The sequence below is a fragment of the Acomys minous genome, assembly GCF_964271855.1.
Source record: "Acomys minous genome assembly, chromosome: 12".
Classification (NCBI taxonomy): domain Eukaryota; kingdom Metazoa; phylum Chordata; class Mammalia; order Rodentia; family Muridae; genus Acomys; species Acomys minous.
In genome coordinates, this window is record NC_140493.1 from 26,104,235 (window position 1) to 26,122,145 (window position 17,911).

The following is a 17,911-nucleotide window of genomic DNA, read 5'->3' on the forward strand; positions in this document are numbered from 1 at the left end:
AAAAAAACCCCATCTGGGCTGTGTGTATGTGTGATAGCACATGAGGGCAGCCTGTGGGAGTTAGCTTCCTTTCCACCATGTGGGCCCAGGGCATTGAGCCCAGATTGTCAGGCTTGTGGCAAGCCCCCTTACCTTCTGAGCCACGCACCAGCCCTTCTCTGTAGTTTCCTCTATGTGTTTGCCACCGGTTCCTCTTTGGGCTCCTCTCAATATTTAGGGCCAAGCACAACTGACCACGTTTCTTTTACTGGGATCGCCACCAAGTGAACCCGGTGCTGCTTGCTGTTGTGTTGGGGTTCAGTTTGTCAGTTGCCCCGCACCAGGGGTCTACTGCATGCCTTTCTCATCCGCCCCCCCCACGCATTCTCTCCCTTCATTTACCACCCCCCTTGGGAAGGAACATCCGTCAAGTTGCCTGAGGAATAGAAATGTATGGGAAGTTTTGGATTCTTCACCCGTTTGTCCTCATTCTAATCATATACATGCTTGAAAATGTACTGAGGTACAAGAGGTTTGTTTAGCTGAAAACCCTTTCTCCTCAGGACTTAAGGGTGTCAATGTTACATTCTACTGGTTCCAGGAATGGCCAGGCTTCTGGATTCTGACCTTTTGTGTAAGCGCTCTTCTGTTTCTCCTGAGCTTTTCTTTGCCCAGTGTTTTGGAAATTATCAGTGACTCTCCACTGTAAAAGAAGAATGGGCGGGGGAGAAAAATGACATTTTCTTGAATCATTTGATTTCTCTCCTATTTTACTGGATAAATTGAGATGTTGGATTTGTATTTTCTATTGTCTTACGTGTATTTATCAGGTGTTCATGTATGTTTACCTGCATGCATGAGCTGCTTGTGAAAGGGCTCAAGGGCAGAGTGAAGACTTTCTTTTTTTGGAATTTAATTTTGTTGTTGTGGCTGTTGTTGTAAGTACATTCTGACTGCAGTTTCCTCTCGCTTTTCCACTCCTTCCTGCTCCTCTCCCACCAGAGCCACTCTTCCCGTTTCCCTTCAGGAAAGAGCAGGCCTCCCAGGGATGCCAGCCCAACACAGCAAAACTAGATGCAAGAGGCACAAACCCTCATATCAGGCCTGGGTGAGGCAACACAGTAGGTGAAAAAGGGTCTCAAGAGCAGGTGAAAGAGTCAGAGACACCCCTAGTCCTACTGTTAGGAGTCCCACAAAAACACCAAGATAACAACCACAGCCTATATGCAGAGGACCTAGCACAGACTCTGTGAGTCCCAGTGAGCCCTGCTTGGCTGATTCTGTGGGTGCAAATCTCCAGTTTGGGCTCACTCTCTGCCTAATGTTTGGCTGTGAGTCTGTGCATCTGCTCCATCAGCTGCTGCCTGAGGCTGGCCTGACGACAACTGGGCGAGGCACCGATCTGGACTTCCATCCACCAGAGCGGCTTCTAGTGGAACAGGGACAAAACGTCTTTTATTTTGTAATTTTTTTTTTTCTTTTTGGAGACAGGGTTTCTCTGTGTAGCCTTGGCTGTCCTGGATTCGATTTGTAGACTAGGCTGACCTCAAATTCACAGAGATCCACCTGCCTCTGCCTCCCCAAGTGCTGGGATTACGGGTGTGCACCACGGTGCCCAGATGACAAAACTTATTTGCAGAAGCAACTTTGTGAGATCTTGGGGTTCTGGTGTCTTCCATGAACAGGACTCCAAGAACCTGGTCCAAGCTGGGCAGTGCTGGTGTGCACCTTTATTCCTAACACTCTGGAGGCAGAGAAAGGAGATCTCTGAGTTCAAGACCACCCTGGTCTGTTTTTTTTTTTGTTTTTGTTTTTTCTCTAGACAAAATCTATGTAGTCATGGCTATCTTGGAACTACTTGGAAAGGTAGACCAGGCTGGCATCCAACTCAGAGATTCACCTTGCCCCTGCCTCTTGAGTGCTGGGATAAAAGGTGTGTGCCACCATACCATACACGGCTAAACTTTGTTTCTCAATCTATTGAATTGCTCATTTTCAGATTTTGTTTTGTTTTGCTGCTTTTGTTTTTTGAGTTTGGGGATATCGAGGGCTATACAGAGAAACCTTGTCTAGAAAAAACAAACAAACAAACAACAACAACCAAAACCCTTGGTCTACCTAACACTGGAACAATGGTGTTTATAGACGTTAGGAGTGGACACAGGTCCTCTGGGCTGACAGTACGGTGATGACAGAAAAATCAGGAGGCACCCATGTTCTGGGCCATGCTTGTGACAGGCACTCAGAACTGATTTTTGCTAAAAAATGTTGACTCTTCATTTGGAGTCCCAAGGCAGTTAAAGCAGTCAAATGCTGTCACCTCGCAGTCTGGCCTCTGGCTATTTCCAGAGAAAACAGATTCACCATCTCAATGAGTTTTAAAGTTTTTAGTGGCTTGCCAAATATTTTTCTGAAAGGTGATGTAAGTCACTATCAGTAGAAGCCGCCACAAGAGGGTGGTGCCTGGGGCTCCCTCTGGTGGTGGTTGGTGAGACAGCCAACTCAATATCCTCAGGCCCCCCCTCCATTGTCAGAGGTTTCTGGTGGGCCATCTTGTTCTAAATATTGGAGGATATTGATCAATGTAATAATTACAGTTTCTGTTTCCTGGGAACTTTCAACTCTATTTTATTTTTGTTTTTTGAGACAAAAAAATAAATAAAAGGTAGTCTTGGCTGTTGGCATACCTGTCCCCAAACTGCCTAGCAATCTGTGATGTTATCACCTGCTTGCCACTAGGTGTGCCAGCTGCCCAGGATATAAAAAGGGCAAACCTCTGGGGACTGAACTCAGGCTGACAGACTTGGTGGCAAGCCCCCACTGAGCCATCTCTGAGCTCCGAGTTTGCACCCAGTGGGTACATGTTTTCATTAGTTCATTTAATCCTGACAGCAGTGGCGGGCTGTGATCTCCCCCATTTTGCAAAGACTTGCCTAATTCCTGAGTCTTAAGTTTCTGGACAGGGTGGGTTTGAACTTGAGATTGTTTAAAAATTGGGGCCAGGGAAGGAGCATGGTGGGTTTCAGGCTCTGGTTCAGCCCAGGATGCTTTTGTCGCCACAGCAGCCTCTCTAGGTTTGGAGGTCTAGATCTTAAGGGAGAGAGGAAAAAAAAAAAAAAAGAAAGAAAGAAAGAAAAGAAATTTAAATTACATAATGGTAAGTTTTTATTAACAGCAATTTTTAACATTTAAACAAGTTTTAATGTTTGTTTGGGAAGGTTAATTAATAAAAATTTCTATGAAAAGTAAAGGCAAATCCTCCTCATCTCTCTTCCTCTTCCCCTCTCATGTCTCTGTTTCCTTTTCTCTCTCTCTCTCTCCCTCCCCCCCCTCCCTTTGGGGCACCCCTCTCCTTTCCTGCTCTCCCTACACTTCTACCACAAACTTCTCCAGATCTGTTGCCTGGCATCGTATTTCTCATATTTAATATTGGTGGCCTGTACGGGGATCGGTGTAGATTTAAAGTTTGTGGGGGAGAGAGAGAGGGGTCCCAGGGTACAAGACGATCGGATTACCCTCCCCATACAGGCCACCAATGTAAATATAAAAAAGAAGAGGCCAGACAACAGCTATGATATGGAGAAGTTTATTATAGAAGTGTGGGGGAGAGCAGGGACGTGCCCCAAGGGGGAGAGACAGAGACAGGGAGACAGAGCAAGAGAGAGGAAGAGGATAAGAGAGGAAGAGGTGGGTTTTCCCTTTTATATCCTGGGCAGGTGATGACGTCATAGGTTGCTAGGCAGCCTGGGGGGCAGGTATGAGAACATTCCTTCCTTTTCTTATAATTAAAAAATGAGGATGTTAGATTGCTTTTGATTTAAGGTAAGTTAAACCATAGAAATGTAGGTTCACTGGAAGCAGCTCTTGGCTGCCATGTAAGGGGGAAAAGAGAGACAGAAAAAAGCAAGAGCAACAAAATGTCGGAATTATATGGGGAAGGGGAAAGAAAAGCCCTGGCCCTGAAGTTCAGGGTAGAGATCAGGGTATGCCAGCCATGTCCTGCAGCAGATAGGTACCGAGAAGCTCTGGGAGAACCTGGAGCTGTTTGTCCCAGGTCTGAGTGGCTGTCTTGGAACTACTTGGCAAGGTTGGCTGGGTGGCCTTTAACTCAGACATCAGTCTAGTTCCTGCCTCTTGGGCGTTGGGATCAAAGGTGAGTGCCATCAAATACAGCTGGATCTTATTTTCCTTTCTCTCCACTGCCCCCCCCCCCCGCCCCCAGACAAGGTTTCTCTGTGTAACAGCCCTGGCTGTCCTGGAACTCTTTGTAGACCAGGCTAGCCTTGAACTCACAGAGATCTGTCTGCCTCTACCTCCTGAGTACTGGAATTAAAGGAGTGTGCCACCACCTAGCTGTTTTCAATCTACCCCTCACCACCAGAGACAGGGTCTCTCTGTGTAGCTCTGGCTGTCCTTAAACTCACTCTGTAGACCAGGCTGGCCTTTAAATTCAGAGATCCTGCTGCCTCTGCCTCCTTTGAGTTGGGATTAAAGATGTACACCACCACTGCCCTGCCTTCAGATTTATTTGGAGGAAATCTTACTTGATGCTTTTGACGTTTTCTTTTGGAGATTCAGCATCTTTTGGGTATCCCTGATGATACTGTTGTGGTTCTTTCTGTGTCTTATTTCCTCATGCTGTTGTGCTTAAGTGTGAGGTACTGCCGGGCATGGCACACGCCTTTAATCCCAGCACTTGAGAGGCAGAGGCAGGTGGGTCTCTGTGAGTTCGAGACAACCTGGTCTACAAAGTGAGTCCAGAACAGCCAGAGCTACACAGAGAAATCCTGTTTTAAAAAAAAAATGCCGGGTGTGGTAGTGCACTCCTTTAATCCTTGTACTTGGGAGGATGAGGCAGGTGGATTGCTGTGAGTTTGAGGCCAGCCTGGTCTCCCGACTGCTGGGATTAAAGGCGTGCACCACCACGCCCGGCTCCAGACCTATAATTATTGCAGCAGTATAACCCACTAGCAATCAATCAAGACACAGACACTTGAGGCAGAGGCAGATGGATCGCTGTGAGTTCGAGGCCAGCCTGGTCTACAAAGTGAGTCCAGGACAGCCAAAGCTACACAGAGAAACCTGTCTCGAAAAACAAAACGAACAACAACAACAAAAAAAAGACACAGACACCTGTTATATTTTGAAATAGCTTTAGTTAACTTGGGGCAGGGCAGATATTAATCCCCTAAACTACTTCCCACAGTGGGGCAGGTATGGGATCCCTGTCCCCATCCCATGCCATCTGCTTCTGATAATTTCTATCAAGCTACCTCCCATCCATAATCCCAAATACTTGCTAATGTTCTTCATCTGGGCCAAATCTCCCTCCACGCCGGCCATGTGCTTCTCCTCCACCTAACCCACGGCGGCCTTCCTCTCTTCTCTTCAGTCTTTCTTCCTCCCAAGATTCTCTGTCTCTCCAAGACCGGGAACCTTAGCCACACCTATCTCATTTGCCCTGCCCAGGTGATGGCTTTTTATTAGTTAGCACCAAAATACATCAGGCCAACCCCAACATCCTGTTTTGAAAAACAACAGCAAAGTGAGATGCTAAGCTGAAAGAGCCAGACCTACTAGCACCATGTAGCAGGGAGAGAAGTCTAGAGAAGGCCTACACCCCCTACCCCCATCTGTATTTTTCAGAGAATTCAAGACACAACCATCACAAACCAGTCGGCTAAAGCAGCCCCACTGCTACCCTCCCCTAACTTCCCAGCATTTTTCACTTCTCTGTCCACTTAGGCTTTGCTTTCAATATAGCTCCTTTCCTGTGGTATTAAAAGGACTTCAGAAAGGGAGGAAAATATTCTGCCATATTTTGCCAGAGATCTCTATATTAAATTTTGAAATTTTCAGGTGTGGGAAACAGACTGGCTGTGGGTGCCTGAGCTTACAGATGTGGTGTACTGCAGGCAGCCTTAGGGTTTTGGAATTGAATATCGCTCACGGCAAAATCAGGGCAGCTCCTCACACAGAATACAGATTTAAACATACAGATTTTTTTGTTTTGTTTTGTTTCGAGACAGGGTTTCTCTGTGTAGCCTTGACTGTCCTGGACTCGCTTTGTAGACCAGGCTGGGCTCAAACTCAGCGATCCACCTGCCTCTGCCTCCCGAGTGACCCGACCGGCTGAACATACAGATTTAAACACAGCTCAGGACCAGCGTGCACATCTATGCCCACAGGACTGGCTGGGGAACCATCTCTTGGGTCCATCTTGCAGGCCATCTGTTCAAAAAAAGCTACTCTCTCACTAGGAAAGAGAGCATGTTTCCAAATAATAAAAGAGGACTCATGACTTTAGATGAACACTGCAAAGACGATGCATCATCAGTCTTTTTGTCTCTAGTCTCAGCTGTCTACGAACAGAGATGAGAAGGGATCGGTTGCTCTTTTCCACTTTTAGCGAGTGGACGCAAGTGAAATAGAGTGCTGATAAAATAGAGAGACGGAACTGATTCAAGAACGTTGCCCCCCATCCCACAAGGATGCAGGCTTCTCCGGGGACCCACACCCTTACTCCGGCCCGCTCCGCCCCGCCCTGCTCCGTCCTCGCTGGTTACGCTAACTGCCTGCTCCGCCCCGGAAATGCGTTCCGGTCTCCGTCCACGTAGTTAGGGAAAAGGTCTTCTATCGCGAGAATTCCGCGCCCGGCGCCCAGATCGCGCGAGACTGCGGAGGGAGCTGGGGCTTGTGGCGCGCGCGGCGGCCGCGACGGACGCAAGATGGCGACGGCGACTATAGCTCTCGTAAGTGAGTCCCTCGCAGTCGGGGGCGGCCGTCAGCTGGTAGGAGTGGGTCGGGGGCCGGGCCGGGGTGTGGAGAGGTCCCTGGGTGCGCAGTGGCTTGACCGGGCCTCACACGGACCTTCCTGTGGCCCCCGGCACGCGGGGCGGAGGCGGAGCGGGAGCGCGCGGCTCCGGCCGCGGCTGTGCCTGCAGCTTCCGGCTCCAGGACTCCAGTTTCCGGCGGCTGGGCGGGGTGGGCCGGCAGTGGGCTGCCCAGCAGCATCCCAGCGGGGCGGTACTCGCTTTGCTGAGGTTGGGCGACTGTTGTCTAGGCGGCTGGCGGCGACAGGGAGCCTCAGCGCCTCCTTGGGGTCTGCGCGACTACACCCGTGTAGGGGACGCGGAAGGGGCGTACGCATTGGCATTTGCTGTACGCCGTGGTGCCCAAGATGGCTCTGTTGGAGAACCGGACAGTCAGTGCCTGTTTAGGCCCCTGGTCTTCTGGGCATCATAAGACTTTGCTAACCCCTTGCCTTGTGCTGGACGCCCCAAGGGGTGAGCTTCGCTCTGCTCTACTCAGCAGTTTCCCTGGTCAGTCAGGAATGTTTTGGGAGTGACGGCCACAGGTGTTCCTCCCCACTTACTTTAGGAACGACATATCTCGTGGACCTAACTCCCCTGCGAAACAGCCTTATATTAACTGTTAGCTTCACCCAGAGTGATGGGGCAGGGTCTGAGGAAACTCAAGCAGCTGTCTGGAGGCAGAGACTGGTAGGGTCTAGTATACACAAGCTGCCATTGCTCAGTCCTAGCTGGGAACTGCACCCTCATAATGGGAGAGGGGCACCTGCCCCAGCTCTAACCCAGCGAGGGGTAGAAACAGTGTGTGCCACTCAAGTCATGGCTAACTTGGTTGTTGGTGGTGGTTTTTTTGTTTTTGTTTTGGCTGTCTTGGATTTGCTTCGTAAACTAGGCTGACCTCCAATACACAGAGATCCGCCTGCCTCTGCCTCCCCAAGTGCTGGGATTACAGGCGTGCCGCACCAAGCCCCACTTAGGCTAACTTTTTTAACAACTCATGCTCTGCTGCTTGAAGCTACGGGAGCAGATGGTCTTTGTGTAAAGACAGGCAGAGAGTTGAGGACTTGGTGACTGTCCTTAGGTGGCTTTCAGTTGATAGAAGAAAGGGGGACAAAGTATAAGATAGAAAGTTGACCAGGCCCTGGAGGAGAGCAGACGCCTCATTTCTGAGTAACCCCTGGTGTTCATGCAGAAAGGTTAGCTGGGGGTCAGCTGTACCATAGCTCAGTGCCAAACAGGCAGTGTCATTGTTGAGATGGGCACAGGCAGTAAGTCACACCACTGAAGCAGTCGCGATAGTCTTTGCCAGCAAGTTGATCATGAAGCCCCAAGAACTGTCTTTCTCTCTTCTCTGTTTTGCTGCATCCACAGTGCTCAGTACAAGCAGGCTACCCAGGAAGTAGCACTGCTGCCTGTGAAGGGACCTGGACAGATGGAAGACAGCGTCCTGCAGCCAGCCCTACTGTAGGGGTCTGGTGCTGCTATCGATGGTACTGATAACAGCTAGAACATGTGGCTTGCTTTCCATGTGCAGAGACTAAGGGACTTCATGGGAGATGATTCCGTAAATCTTCACTGCTGCGTGAGAGCCAGGCCATGCCCCTGCACAAGAGGAGCTTGAGGCCTAGATTTTAGGTGATTTGCTCAGGTTATTTAATGTGTCTGGTAATGGAAATGACTCCTGTTTTGAGTTGGTAAAGGGCAGAGCTTGGCTTGTGCACCCAAGACACTCGGCAGCACTGTCTTTCAAGGGGGCTTTCCCCCTCTTGATACACCCCTGCCTGGTGTTGGGAAACATTGCGACCTCAAGGCCTGCCATTTCCATTGCATGTGACTGTTAGGTCTTAACCCTGGGACAAATGAGCTCAGCAGTGGTGATGCACACCTTTGATCCCAGCACTTGGGAGGCAGAGACAGGTGAATCTCTGAGTTCGTGGCTAGCCTGGTCTGCAGAGGGAGTTCCAGGACCGCCAGAGCTACATAGTCTCAAAAACAAAAAATGTGGAACAGATGGCTCAGATGCATAGTATTAGTTACCAGATGTGATAACAGAGGATGGTTTTCTCTAGGCTCTCCCAGTGACTGGTTAGAACAGTGTTCTAGACTCTGAATTGGAGAACTCTTTCCTGTAGTGAATGGGCTAAATTGGGTGGTTTGTCCTATGTAGTGAGTGAGCTTTCCCTGGAATTGCTCAGATGCATTAGCTGCTGCTTTCAGCACTGTCCCTCGGTGACTGGTCATTTGTAGAGGCAGGAAGTGACACGTGTCCCAGGTTCAGCATTCTTGATGACTGGCTAGTGCCTGAAGCATGCTTTCACTGTGGGTGTTGAGAAGCAGCCTCTGTTCTGTGGATGCCTGTGCCACAGGCGTCACCATGAAGTCCCAGTGGATAGTAGTACACACTCAACATTGGTAGTACCAGGAATAGCTCAAGGTACAGGCTGCGTCAGCCATCGCTTCCAGTCCCATCACCTGGTCTTTGCGGTGTATTAGGTTGTGCTGCCATCCCTCCTTCAGTAGCCTGCTTAGCCAAAAGACATAATTTGTCCAAGTTGGCCAGCCTCTGCCTTTGTCTCAAAGAATGGGCACAACCATCTCTGTCTTTTGATGCTTGCGGATCATGTACTTGAGCTGATAGTAGGGTAAACACATTCCGCCTTCTGTTCACTTCCATTTCTGAAAAGTTGGGGTGGGTTTTAGGGCCCTTCTATCATGTCATCCCACTCCTTACCACATCGCCCACCTTTACCTGAGCTCTATCAGGTGGCAGGGCCACACCACTGGGCCATGGTAAGAGCTCTACCTCTCGAGGGCTGCCTTTGGAAAACAGTGTTCTCTGTGTCCCCTCTGGTGGTGAGAGCTAAGCTCTCAGCTGTCGTCTTAGGACAGCTTTGCACTTTGTCTTGGCGGTGTTGTGTCTAGAGCCAGAAGTATGGATTTCCATCTTAGCTCTCTGTCTTCGTGTGAATAAAACAACAAAAGGGACGCCTAGGTCTGAGCAGAGCTTAGAGAATTACCAGAATAAGTGCTAGCGAAGAGGCCAGCCCAAGTGATGGAAGCAGTGCTCCCCCTTCCTGGGAAGGGTGGGACGACACAGCCAGCTCGCCACCTTGTCACTTCATCTGGCTCAATCTGTCAACAAAAAAGGGTGGTTTTCCATGGCCTTGTGCTAGAACAGTGCTTGCTCTCTGTCCTTTTCTTCTTGTCCCTTCCTGGGAGACTGTCAGCTGGAGCCTGCCCTAGCCGCTGCTCTGCTTGAGGCTGTGTATGTGCTGAGAGGCTAGAAGGTATAAGGGCAGTACACGGTGGGAGTGGTGCAGGGAGAAATACTCACTTGACCTTCTGAAACCCTTGCCTAGCTTCCCTTGTTCTAGAAGAGGAAGGCAGCCTTCAGCTTTGGAAGAGGAGAGGGTCTGGATGATAGGTTTGTATGATTATTTGTTACATTTCCTTCCTGCCTGCAGCAGGTCAACGGCCAACAAGGAGGGGGATCCGAGCCAGCAGCAGCAGCTGCAGCGGCGGCGGCGGCAGTGGTGGCAGCAGGAGACAAATGGAAACCTCCACAGGTATTAACCTTAACCGCCTTTTTCCTCAGGCCTGCCTGCCTGCCTGCTCATGTGTCCCTGGGCCTAGAGAGACCTGACTAGGGCAAGTTGGAAATACGGGTGGGGAAAGTGTAGTGACCAGACACTGGGGCCTAACCCTGCCTCCTCCTCAGCCTTCTTCTGTTTGCCCTCTTTTCTGTGAGAGTTCATCTAGCCTAAGCCTGGCAGGGCCTGACAGTTGGCTAGCCAAGCAGCAGGGGGAGGAGATGGGGGCGATGGTAATAACCACGGCTACCCTTCAGTGCTGCTGGCTCTGAGCCATTAGCATTGTGCAGAAGGATGGGCCCTCTGTTTCAGAATGGCAGTGTTGTGTCTAGAGCCAGAAATGTGGATTTCCATCTTAGCTCTTTGTTTTCATGTGAATAAAACAACAAAATAACATGAGTTAGGAGACCCTCTCCCCATACTTCTCTGGGCTTATGGGTGGGTATGGATGGATTTTGTTCTCTAGTCACTGGCCCATGGGAGTAAGTCTTTTGGGACATGAAGCTGGCCTCTGTTGTTGCTAGGTGATAGGTTCTTTATTCCTGCCTCCAGAGTCCCATGAGGTTTCAACAAGATAGTGTGGTAGCCTCTGAGTAGGCCCTCCCGCCACTGGTGTGTGTGTGTGTGGGAGGGTGCATACAGAGCTGTTGGTATGCAGCCTGGATCTTGGGAAGTTGTGGGGGCCGAAGCTCTCTGTCCTGACTGGCTGGCCAGTGTGCCATTGGTTGGTGGGAGAAGGGCCTTTTGTTCACCAAGACAAAGAAGAGATTGAAAAGTTTCTAGGGGGCTAAGAAGAACTGGCATTGATTTCCATGGTGACAGCCTACTCTAGTGTCACAGTCTCATAGGCCTGGGGCCAGCTCAGAGGGCAGAGGACAGATGTAGTCTGAGCCAGACTGCAGCCCTTGGTCTCATCCATAGGGTCTTCCTGAGACTGCCCCAGAGGGGCTTTATAAGCTTCCTGCCTTTTGACCCTTGACCAGAAACTCAGCACTCTGGCATCTACAAAGGGGTTCAGGGAGTTTTCAGTCAGCCAGACCTGGCCTGCCTCCTTTGTAATTCAGTCCTTGCCTGTTGTTACTTCTAGGCTGAGGGCTTTCCTTTCTGCTGTTACTCTCAAAGGTTGTGTCTGAAAGCCTAGAAGAGTCACCAGAGGTATTTTGAACTGGTTCTTACATAGTCTGGCTCTGCCCATTACTCTCAGGGTCTGTTGGCTCTGCTGCTGGGCTTTGCCTGTTGACATGATGTGTCCCTCCCCTACAGACAACTTGGAAATGGCTTTGGTAGGAACCTAAACACAGTTCTGGTAGCATTTGGTTATGTCTGCAGTAAGAGTCAAGCCCTCCTAGCCGGTACTACCTGTTTTACATTCATTTGGCTAGGATGCTGCACGTAGTGTGCTACAGGAGCATTAATGGAAGTGGGCTGTAGCCCTTCTCAGGTGTCAGGAACCTACTGTCTGGGAGGTGTGTAAAAAGAATGTCTTCAGGGCTAAAAAGGCGTTGGAGGGAGGCTCCTTGCCTTTACTTGTTCTGGGATGGACTAAGGGTCTGGCAAGGGCTGTTGAGAAAACCAAGAGGCAGGTAACCTGTGAGTAATGAGTCTTTGGTCCTGCCTCTACTCTTTGGGCCCTGGAGGACAATAGAGGCTGGCAGTTGTACAAGGTGTGGGACAGACTCGGGTCAAACTGTCTTCAAGGGTAGATAGGCTGCTCTCCTATAATAGTTGCATGAGGAGGCCGTTGTGATGTTGACCCTACAGAGTACCTGCCTGCTTGGTTTAATATGTCCTACCCATGAGTCACGGCTGTGACAGAGGCCGGAGTGGAGATAGCAGGGTCTAAAGGGAAGATCTGCATCCTAACCAGGCAGATGGTAGTTTGTGCTGGAGCTTATCTCTTTGGTTCAGGAATCTCTTGGGATAAAGGGCCTGTGTCTTGGGACCACATGAGAAATCTTGAGTTTGCTGTTGAATAACTCCCCTATTTTCTACTCTAGGGCACAGATTCCATCAAGATGGAAAATGGGCAAAGCACAGGCACCAAGCTGGGGCTGCCTCCTCTGACGCCCGAGCAGCAGGAGGCCCTCCAGAAGGTGAGAGTGCACCTCCTGGGTACAACTGCTCAGCCTGGGTTGGTGAGGCAGGCCATCCCCCTGCTGGCTGGGCCCCCCAGTGCTCCTCACTGCCGTCTTTTGCAGGCCAAGAAATATGCAATGGAGCAGAGCATCAAGAGTGTGCTGGTGAAACAGACCATCGCGCACCAGCAGCAGCAGCTCACCAACCTGCAGGTGAGCTCCACCACCCTCCTGCACGCCACTGCCACTGTCTTGGGGCTGGCTCTGCTGGAGGCCCTCCTGCCCAGCCTGGGCCAGGAAGCCTTCACTGCCCCTCCCCACTACCTCCACCATCTCCTCCTCTTCTCTGCCTCCTCCTGTGCCTGTGGCCGACTGCCCCCAGAAGGTGTTATCACTCTCAGACTCTCAAGATTCATTCTCTGGACCGCCAGGGTCCTCTCTGAGGCATGAGTGGCCTGGCCTTTCCTCCTGTTGCTTGATAAGGCCCCTTCTCCGCCCCCTTCCCACTCCTTTTCTATAGCTCTGCCCAGCTCTCCTTCTTGGTCTTCCCACTGGTGCCTCTGGGTCTCTACCACACCCTTGTCACCCAGGCTGTGCACAGCCAAGGTGGCTGCATGTAGATTGTGATCCTCCCTGCCCCTATGGTCAGGCCTTTATCCCTGGGGCCCTCGACTTGAAGGGGCAGACTAGGGGTGTGCACCACGGGCCCTCCTCTAGGCTGCAGGCTGTGATACCTGTGGGAAGAAGCCTTTGTGAAGCTGACAGGTTCCTGGGCCTTGAGCCTTCCCCACCCCCAGGTCCATACTAGTTGTTCACTGTGCTCTGTCCATCCCTCTCCTCCCTCCCTTCCTTCTGCCCTCACCGGTCCTGCTGCAAAGGCTGTGGGGCGGGGCACCTGGGGCTCTGAAGCCCCCCTGGGCAGGTGCCAGTGGCCAGCAGAGTGGGAAGGCAGGCGGGCCTCCCTGGCAGGGCGGGGACTCCGCGCCTTGCTGCTGTCTGCGTGAGGTGTTGACAAGAGCGGGAGACTGCTCGGCTCCAACAGACTGAACTCTGTCTTTACTGTCTTTCAGATGGCAGCAGTGACAATGGGCTTTGGAGATCCTCTCTCACCTTTGCAATCGGTCAATAGAAATGCTCACTTCTTCTGGGGCTCATGTCCTTAGTCAGGGCTAGAGGGGGGCAGTGCAGCCCACTGCTGGGGACGTTGCTCCCCTGGCCGGCCCTGCCCGCCAGCTCTGGAAGAGCACAGCAGAGCGCCAGGCATGGTGGGGCCAGTGGTGTGGGCACTCACCCCGGGACCGCCCCTGGGGAGGCCTCCATCTGCTCTGAGGGCCCACCTTAAAACTAACCGGCCAGGTAACTGCGGAGGGCAGCCGCGGCAGCCAGCCAGGGAGGGTAGCTGCCAATGCCAGGCTCATCTGTGCCTTGCCACCCCATGTGGGGGGTGTACCTGTGGACCTCCAGCTCCGACAGTCTCCAGGCTGCCCGGGCTCTTGGGTTGGGGTCAGGCCCCTTGATAAGAGAGGGGTCCTAACTGTGGCCCCATCATACTCTGGAGGGAGGATGGATGGATGGATGGGATGGGGGGTGGGGGCCTGAGTGAGCAAGAGAGGGAAGGGCAAACAATAACGGGTCACAGACCTAGCTCTCAGCAGGGGGTAGAGGTCGTGTGGCTATGGCTGCAGCAAGCAGAGGAGTCTGGGAAGGATATGGCTCTTCCTTGCCCAGAGGCAAGTTGAAGTGGCCAGGCCCTATCCTGGGGAGATCCTGTGGGAAAGATATGGCCCTTTCTCTGGGGTGTCCACTTGGAGGGCCACCCCTGGACGAGTTGCCCTTACATTTGAGACATACTCTGTCTACTACTATGTCTGAAAGGGAGCTGTTGACTCTCCGAGGAGGCCTGGGAGATGTGGTCAGAAAGACCTGTAGTTAGGTAGTCTCACCTTAAAGGGGAGACTTGGCACTCTCTTGTTAAACTGGGACCCGAAGAACAGATGTGGCTTCATGTCTGTGTGGGGCTTAGAGAAAAGGTGGCTCTACCGTTGGGGCCCTTCATCTGGGCAGGAGCTTGAGGCTTGTCAGGAGCCAAGTTTGAGGGAATGGCCCCAAATTCAGGGAGCTCCTGATTGGAGGAAAGATAGGCCCCACCTGGATGAGTTGTGTTGGTGGACCTTTTAGTCCTCTTCTCTAAGGAAGACTGGGCTATACTAGGCCTGCTAATGTCTGAAGAAGTAAACTGGTCTCTTGCCACTGGGACCTTTGTTAGGGTGAGAGGAGCCCATGTTTGTGTTAAGGAGTAAGGCCCTGGCCCATGGGGCGCAACCCATTATGTGTGGCTCTAGAACCCCCTGTCTGCCACATCTATAAAGTGTTGAAAGGAGCCTTTCCCAGGGCATGAGGAGGTCCTCATTACACTGCCCAGCTCACTGCCAGTCCTGCCAGCTTCCCAGCCCCAAGGATCCCTGAGGCTTCTTCATTGGGTTCTCTGCTGCCTCGTGATGCTCTTACCTGGCCAGCTCTTGTGGCTACAGTCATGTGCTCCCAGCAGCTCTTTTTTTTTTTTTTTTTTTTTTTTTTTTGCGGGAGGTGTTGGGATGGAGAGAGTGTAGAGCACACTGAGTCCTCTCCTGTGTCTCCCTGCATGAGCAGCTTGCTCCTTGTTCTCTCCAGAGAGCCCCTGTCTGGGCTCCCAAATTCCTTCCCTGGGATCTCTTCTGGGCAAAGGCTGCCCCGTCTTCTGCCACCCTCTCTTTTGGCCTCCATGCCAGTAGACTTGGACAGCTAGTTCCTCCTTCCCTCTTCTGTCCCAGAACTTGGCTGGGCTAGTTGGGAGGATCTCCCAGCCTAGCCCAGGTACCTGGCCCCCAGACTGGAGAAGTGGGCTGAATTATAGGGCATTCAGCCTTGCCTTCTGCTACCACAGTCTGTCTGGAACCTGGGTGGGCTGGGTACTTCCATGTCCTGCTGTTGGGCCTGGCCTTCCTTGGGGTGGGGTCCTGTTGACCCCTAAACCCTGGCTGCAAGTGCCCAGCGTGCATTTCACTGCTGTGTGGGAAGCCCTTCCCACAGCAGAGTTGGGTGGGTGGGCCAGGACGGGAGAGGGCTGCTGAGTCTCCTGCCTTCCTGACAAGCCAGTGGCTCTCTCCTTCTGTCCTGCTGCAGATGGCAGCTCAGCGGCAGCGGGCACTGGCTATCATGTGCCGGGTCTATGTGGGTTCCATCTACTACGAGCTGGGAGAAGATACCATTCGCCAGGCCTTTGCTCCCTTTGGCCCCATCAAGAGCATTGATATGTCTTGGGATTCTGTTACTATGAAACACAAGGTAAGCAGATCATAGCTACTCCAGTGCCCTAGCTTGCCCTTTTATCCGCCTTCCTGGCCTGATAGCCCCTTCCTGTGTTTAGGGCTTTGCCTTCGTGGAGTATGAGGTCCCAGAAGCTGCACAGCTAGCTTTAGAGCAGATGAACTCAGTAATGCTTGGAGGCAGGAACATCAAGGTGAGGACAAGAGCAGTTGTGGAGTGCTTTGTGAAGTTACTCACATACACAAAAGCAGTCAGCACAGGCCTAGGCTGATGGTAAAAAGGCTTTGTTCTTGACCACTTTCTTCAGGTGGGCAGACCCAGCAACATAGGACAGGCCCAACCCATCATAGACCAGCTGGCTGAGGAAGCTCGGGCTTTCAATCGCATCTATGTGGCCTCTGTACATCAGGACCTATCTGATGATGACATCAAGAGTGTGTTTGAAGCCTTTGGCAAGATCAAGTCTTGTACGCTGGCCCGGGACCCCACAACTGGCAAGCACAAAGGCTATGGTTTTATTGGTGAGTTTGGGAGGGCCAAGAAGAGGAAGTCCACCTGGTACTGGGGCTGGCCTTTCTCACTGCTCATCCTGCCCCGCAGAATATGAGAAGGCCCAGTCGTCCCAGGATGCTGTGTCCTCCATGAACCTCTTTGATCTGGGTGGCCAGTACTTGAGGGTGGGCAAGGCCGTCACACCCCCCATGCCCCTGCTAACACCTGCCACGCCTGGAGGTCTCCCGCCTGCTGCTGCTGTGGCCGCAGCCGCAGCCACAGCCAAGATTACAGCTCAGGTGAGAGCTGGTGCAGTGATGTGGGTTTGCCAGTGGGTGGACAGGTCCACTGATCCTTAGGGAACTGGACCTTCAGATTGGTTTTGGGTGGATGTAGCCAGTCTAGAGACTGACTGTGGTTGCATTTTGGTTTCAGGAAGCAGTGGCTGGAGCAGCGGTGCTGGGTACGTTAGCCACACCTGGGCTAGTGTCCCCAGCACTGACACTGGCCCAGCCCTTAGGGGCTCTACCCCAGGCTGTCATGGCTGCCCAGGCCCCTGGAGTCATCACAGGTCAGTCTGGGTGGGGCAGGTTCTCTACCATTCTTTACCTCCTACCTCAAGGCTCTGCCTTCAGCTTCCCAGCCCATGCTTGCTTCAATGTAATCCTTCACGCCAGGGCAGGTTAGCTATAGCCAACCAGCTTTCCATTTGTGACTGTTAAACTTGGTTGGTTTTGCTGCAGGTGTGACCCCAGCTCGCCCTCCCATTCCGGTCACCATCCCCTCTGTGGGAGTGGTAAACCCCATCCTAGCCAGCCCACCAACACTGGGTCTCTTGGAGCCCAAGAAGGAGAAGGAGGAGGAGGAGCTGTTTACTGAGTCAGAGCGGCCAGAGATGTTGAGTGAGCAGGAGCACATGAGCATCTCTGGCAGCAGTGCTCGCCACATGGTCATGCAGAAGCTACTCAGAAAACAGGAGGTAGGTGGGCCGGTGCCAGCGCCTCTCAGGGCAGAGTGGGTGTGCTGGCTGATAGGCCACAGCACTCCGTTTCCTTTCCCACAGTCCACAGTGATGGTTCTGCGCAACATGGTGGACCCCAAGGACATCGACGATGACCTGGAGGGAGAGGTGACAGAGGAGTGTGGCAAATTTGGTGCTGTGAACCGGGTCATTATCTACCAAGAAAAGCAGGGCGAAGAGGAGGATGCAGAAATCATCGTCAAGATTTTTGTGGAATTTTCCATGGCCTCAGAGACTCATAAGGCCATCCAGGCCCTCAATGGGCGCTGGTTTGCTGGTCGCAAGGTGGTGGCTGAAGTGTATGACCAGGAGCGTTTTGATAATAGCGACCTCTCTGCGTGACTTTGGCCTCCTTTCCTGGACTTGCACTTGCCCCTTATTTCCTCTGGGTTTTGTAGAGTGTTGACAGTGGTGTCCCTGAGACGAGGCACTCTGCCCAGCCCACCCTGTAGTGTACATAAAGGTGCAGATACTGCTGGCCCTGAAATCACTGTGTCTGACTTAAGTTGGCCCCTTGACCCAGCCAAGTTTGCCCTGTGGGGGATGTGTTCTCTGTGTTGTCAAGGTACCTGTGACCCAGGAGGGGATGAGGTATAGGGGTGGGCGTTGCTTTATCTCTGTTTGTGGGCAGTGCTG

General features: G+C 52.1%; 1 protein-coding gene across 5 annotated transcripts; it reads left to right on the plus strand.

The window, feature by feature from the left end:
- Nucleotides 1-6,583: 6,583 nt before the first annotated feature.
- On the plus strand, nucleotides 6,584-17,762 carry PUF60 (poly(U) binding splicing factor 60). Of its 5 annotated transcripts, XM_084802989.1 has the most exons (13): nucleotides 6,713-6,731; nucleotides 8,326-8,426; nucleotides 10,256-10,357; nucleotides 12,379-12,474; nucleotides 12,580-12,669; nucleotides 13,527-13,577; nucleotides 15,619-15,780; nucleotides 15,863-15,955; nucleotides 16,070-16,283; nucleotides 16,363-16,553; nucleotides 16,690-16,825; nucleotides 16,998-17,233; nucleotides 17,318-17,762. In XM_084802989.1, the coding sequence occupies exons 4-13, from the start codon at nucleotides 12,397-12,399 to the stop codon at nucleotides 17,615-17,617; spliced, it is 1,551 nt and encodes a 516-aa protein (XP_084659115.1). In that variant the 5' UTR covers nucleotides 6,713-6,731; nucleotides 8,326-8,426; nucleotides 10,256-10,357; nucleotides 12,379-12,396; the 3' UTR covers nucleotides 17,618-17,762. The 5 variants fall into 5 exon arrangements, with proteins under 5 accessions (XP_084659112.1, XP_084659114.1, XP_084659111.1 ...); XM_084802986.1 differs by lacking the exon at nucleotides 8,326-8,426 and having other exon boundaries at nucleotides 6,584-6,731; nucleotides 10,259-10,357; XM_084802985.1 differs by lacking the exon at nucleotides 8,326-8,426 and having other exon boundaries at nucleotides 6,586-6,731.
- Nucleotides 17,763-17,911: the final 149 nt, after the last annotated feature.

Bases quoted from the DNA above. Each gene is read 5' to 3' on its own strand.
- PUF60 (XM_084802985.1), top strand. From the start codon at position 6,708: ATGGCGACGGCGACTATAGCTCTC. The intron at 13,578-15,618 runs GTCAATAGAAAT...GTCCTGCTGCAG, and splicing joins CTCTCTCACCTTTGCAATCG to ATGGCAGCTCAGCGGCAGCG. The intron at 16,284-16,362 runs GTGAGTTTGGGA...CCTGCCCCGCAG, and splicing joins CAAAGGCTATGGTTTTATTG to AATATGAGAAGGCCCAGTCG.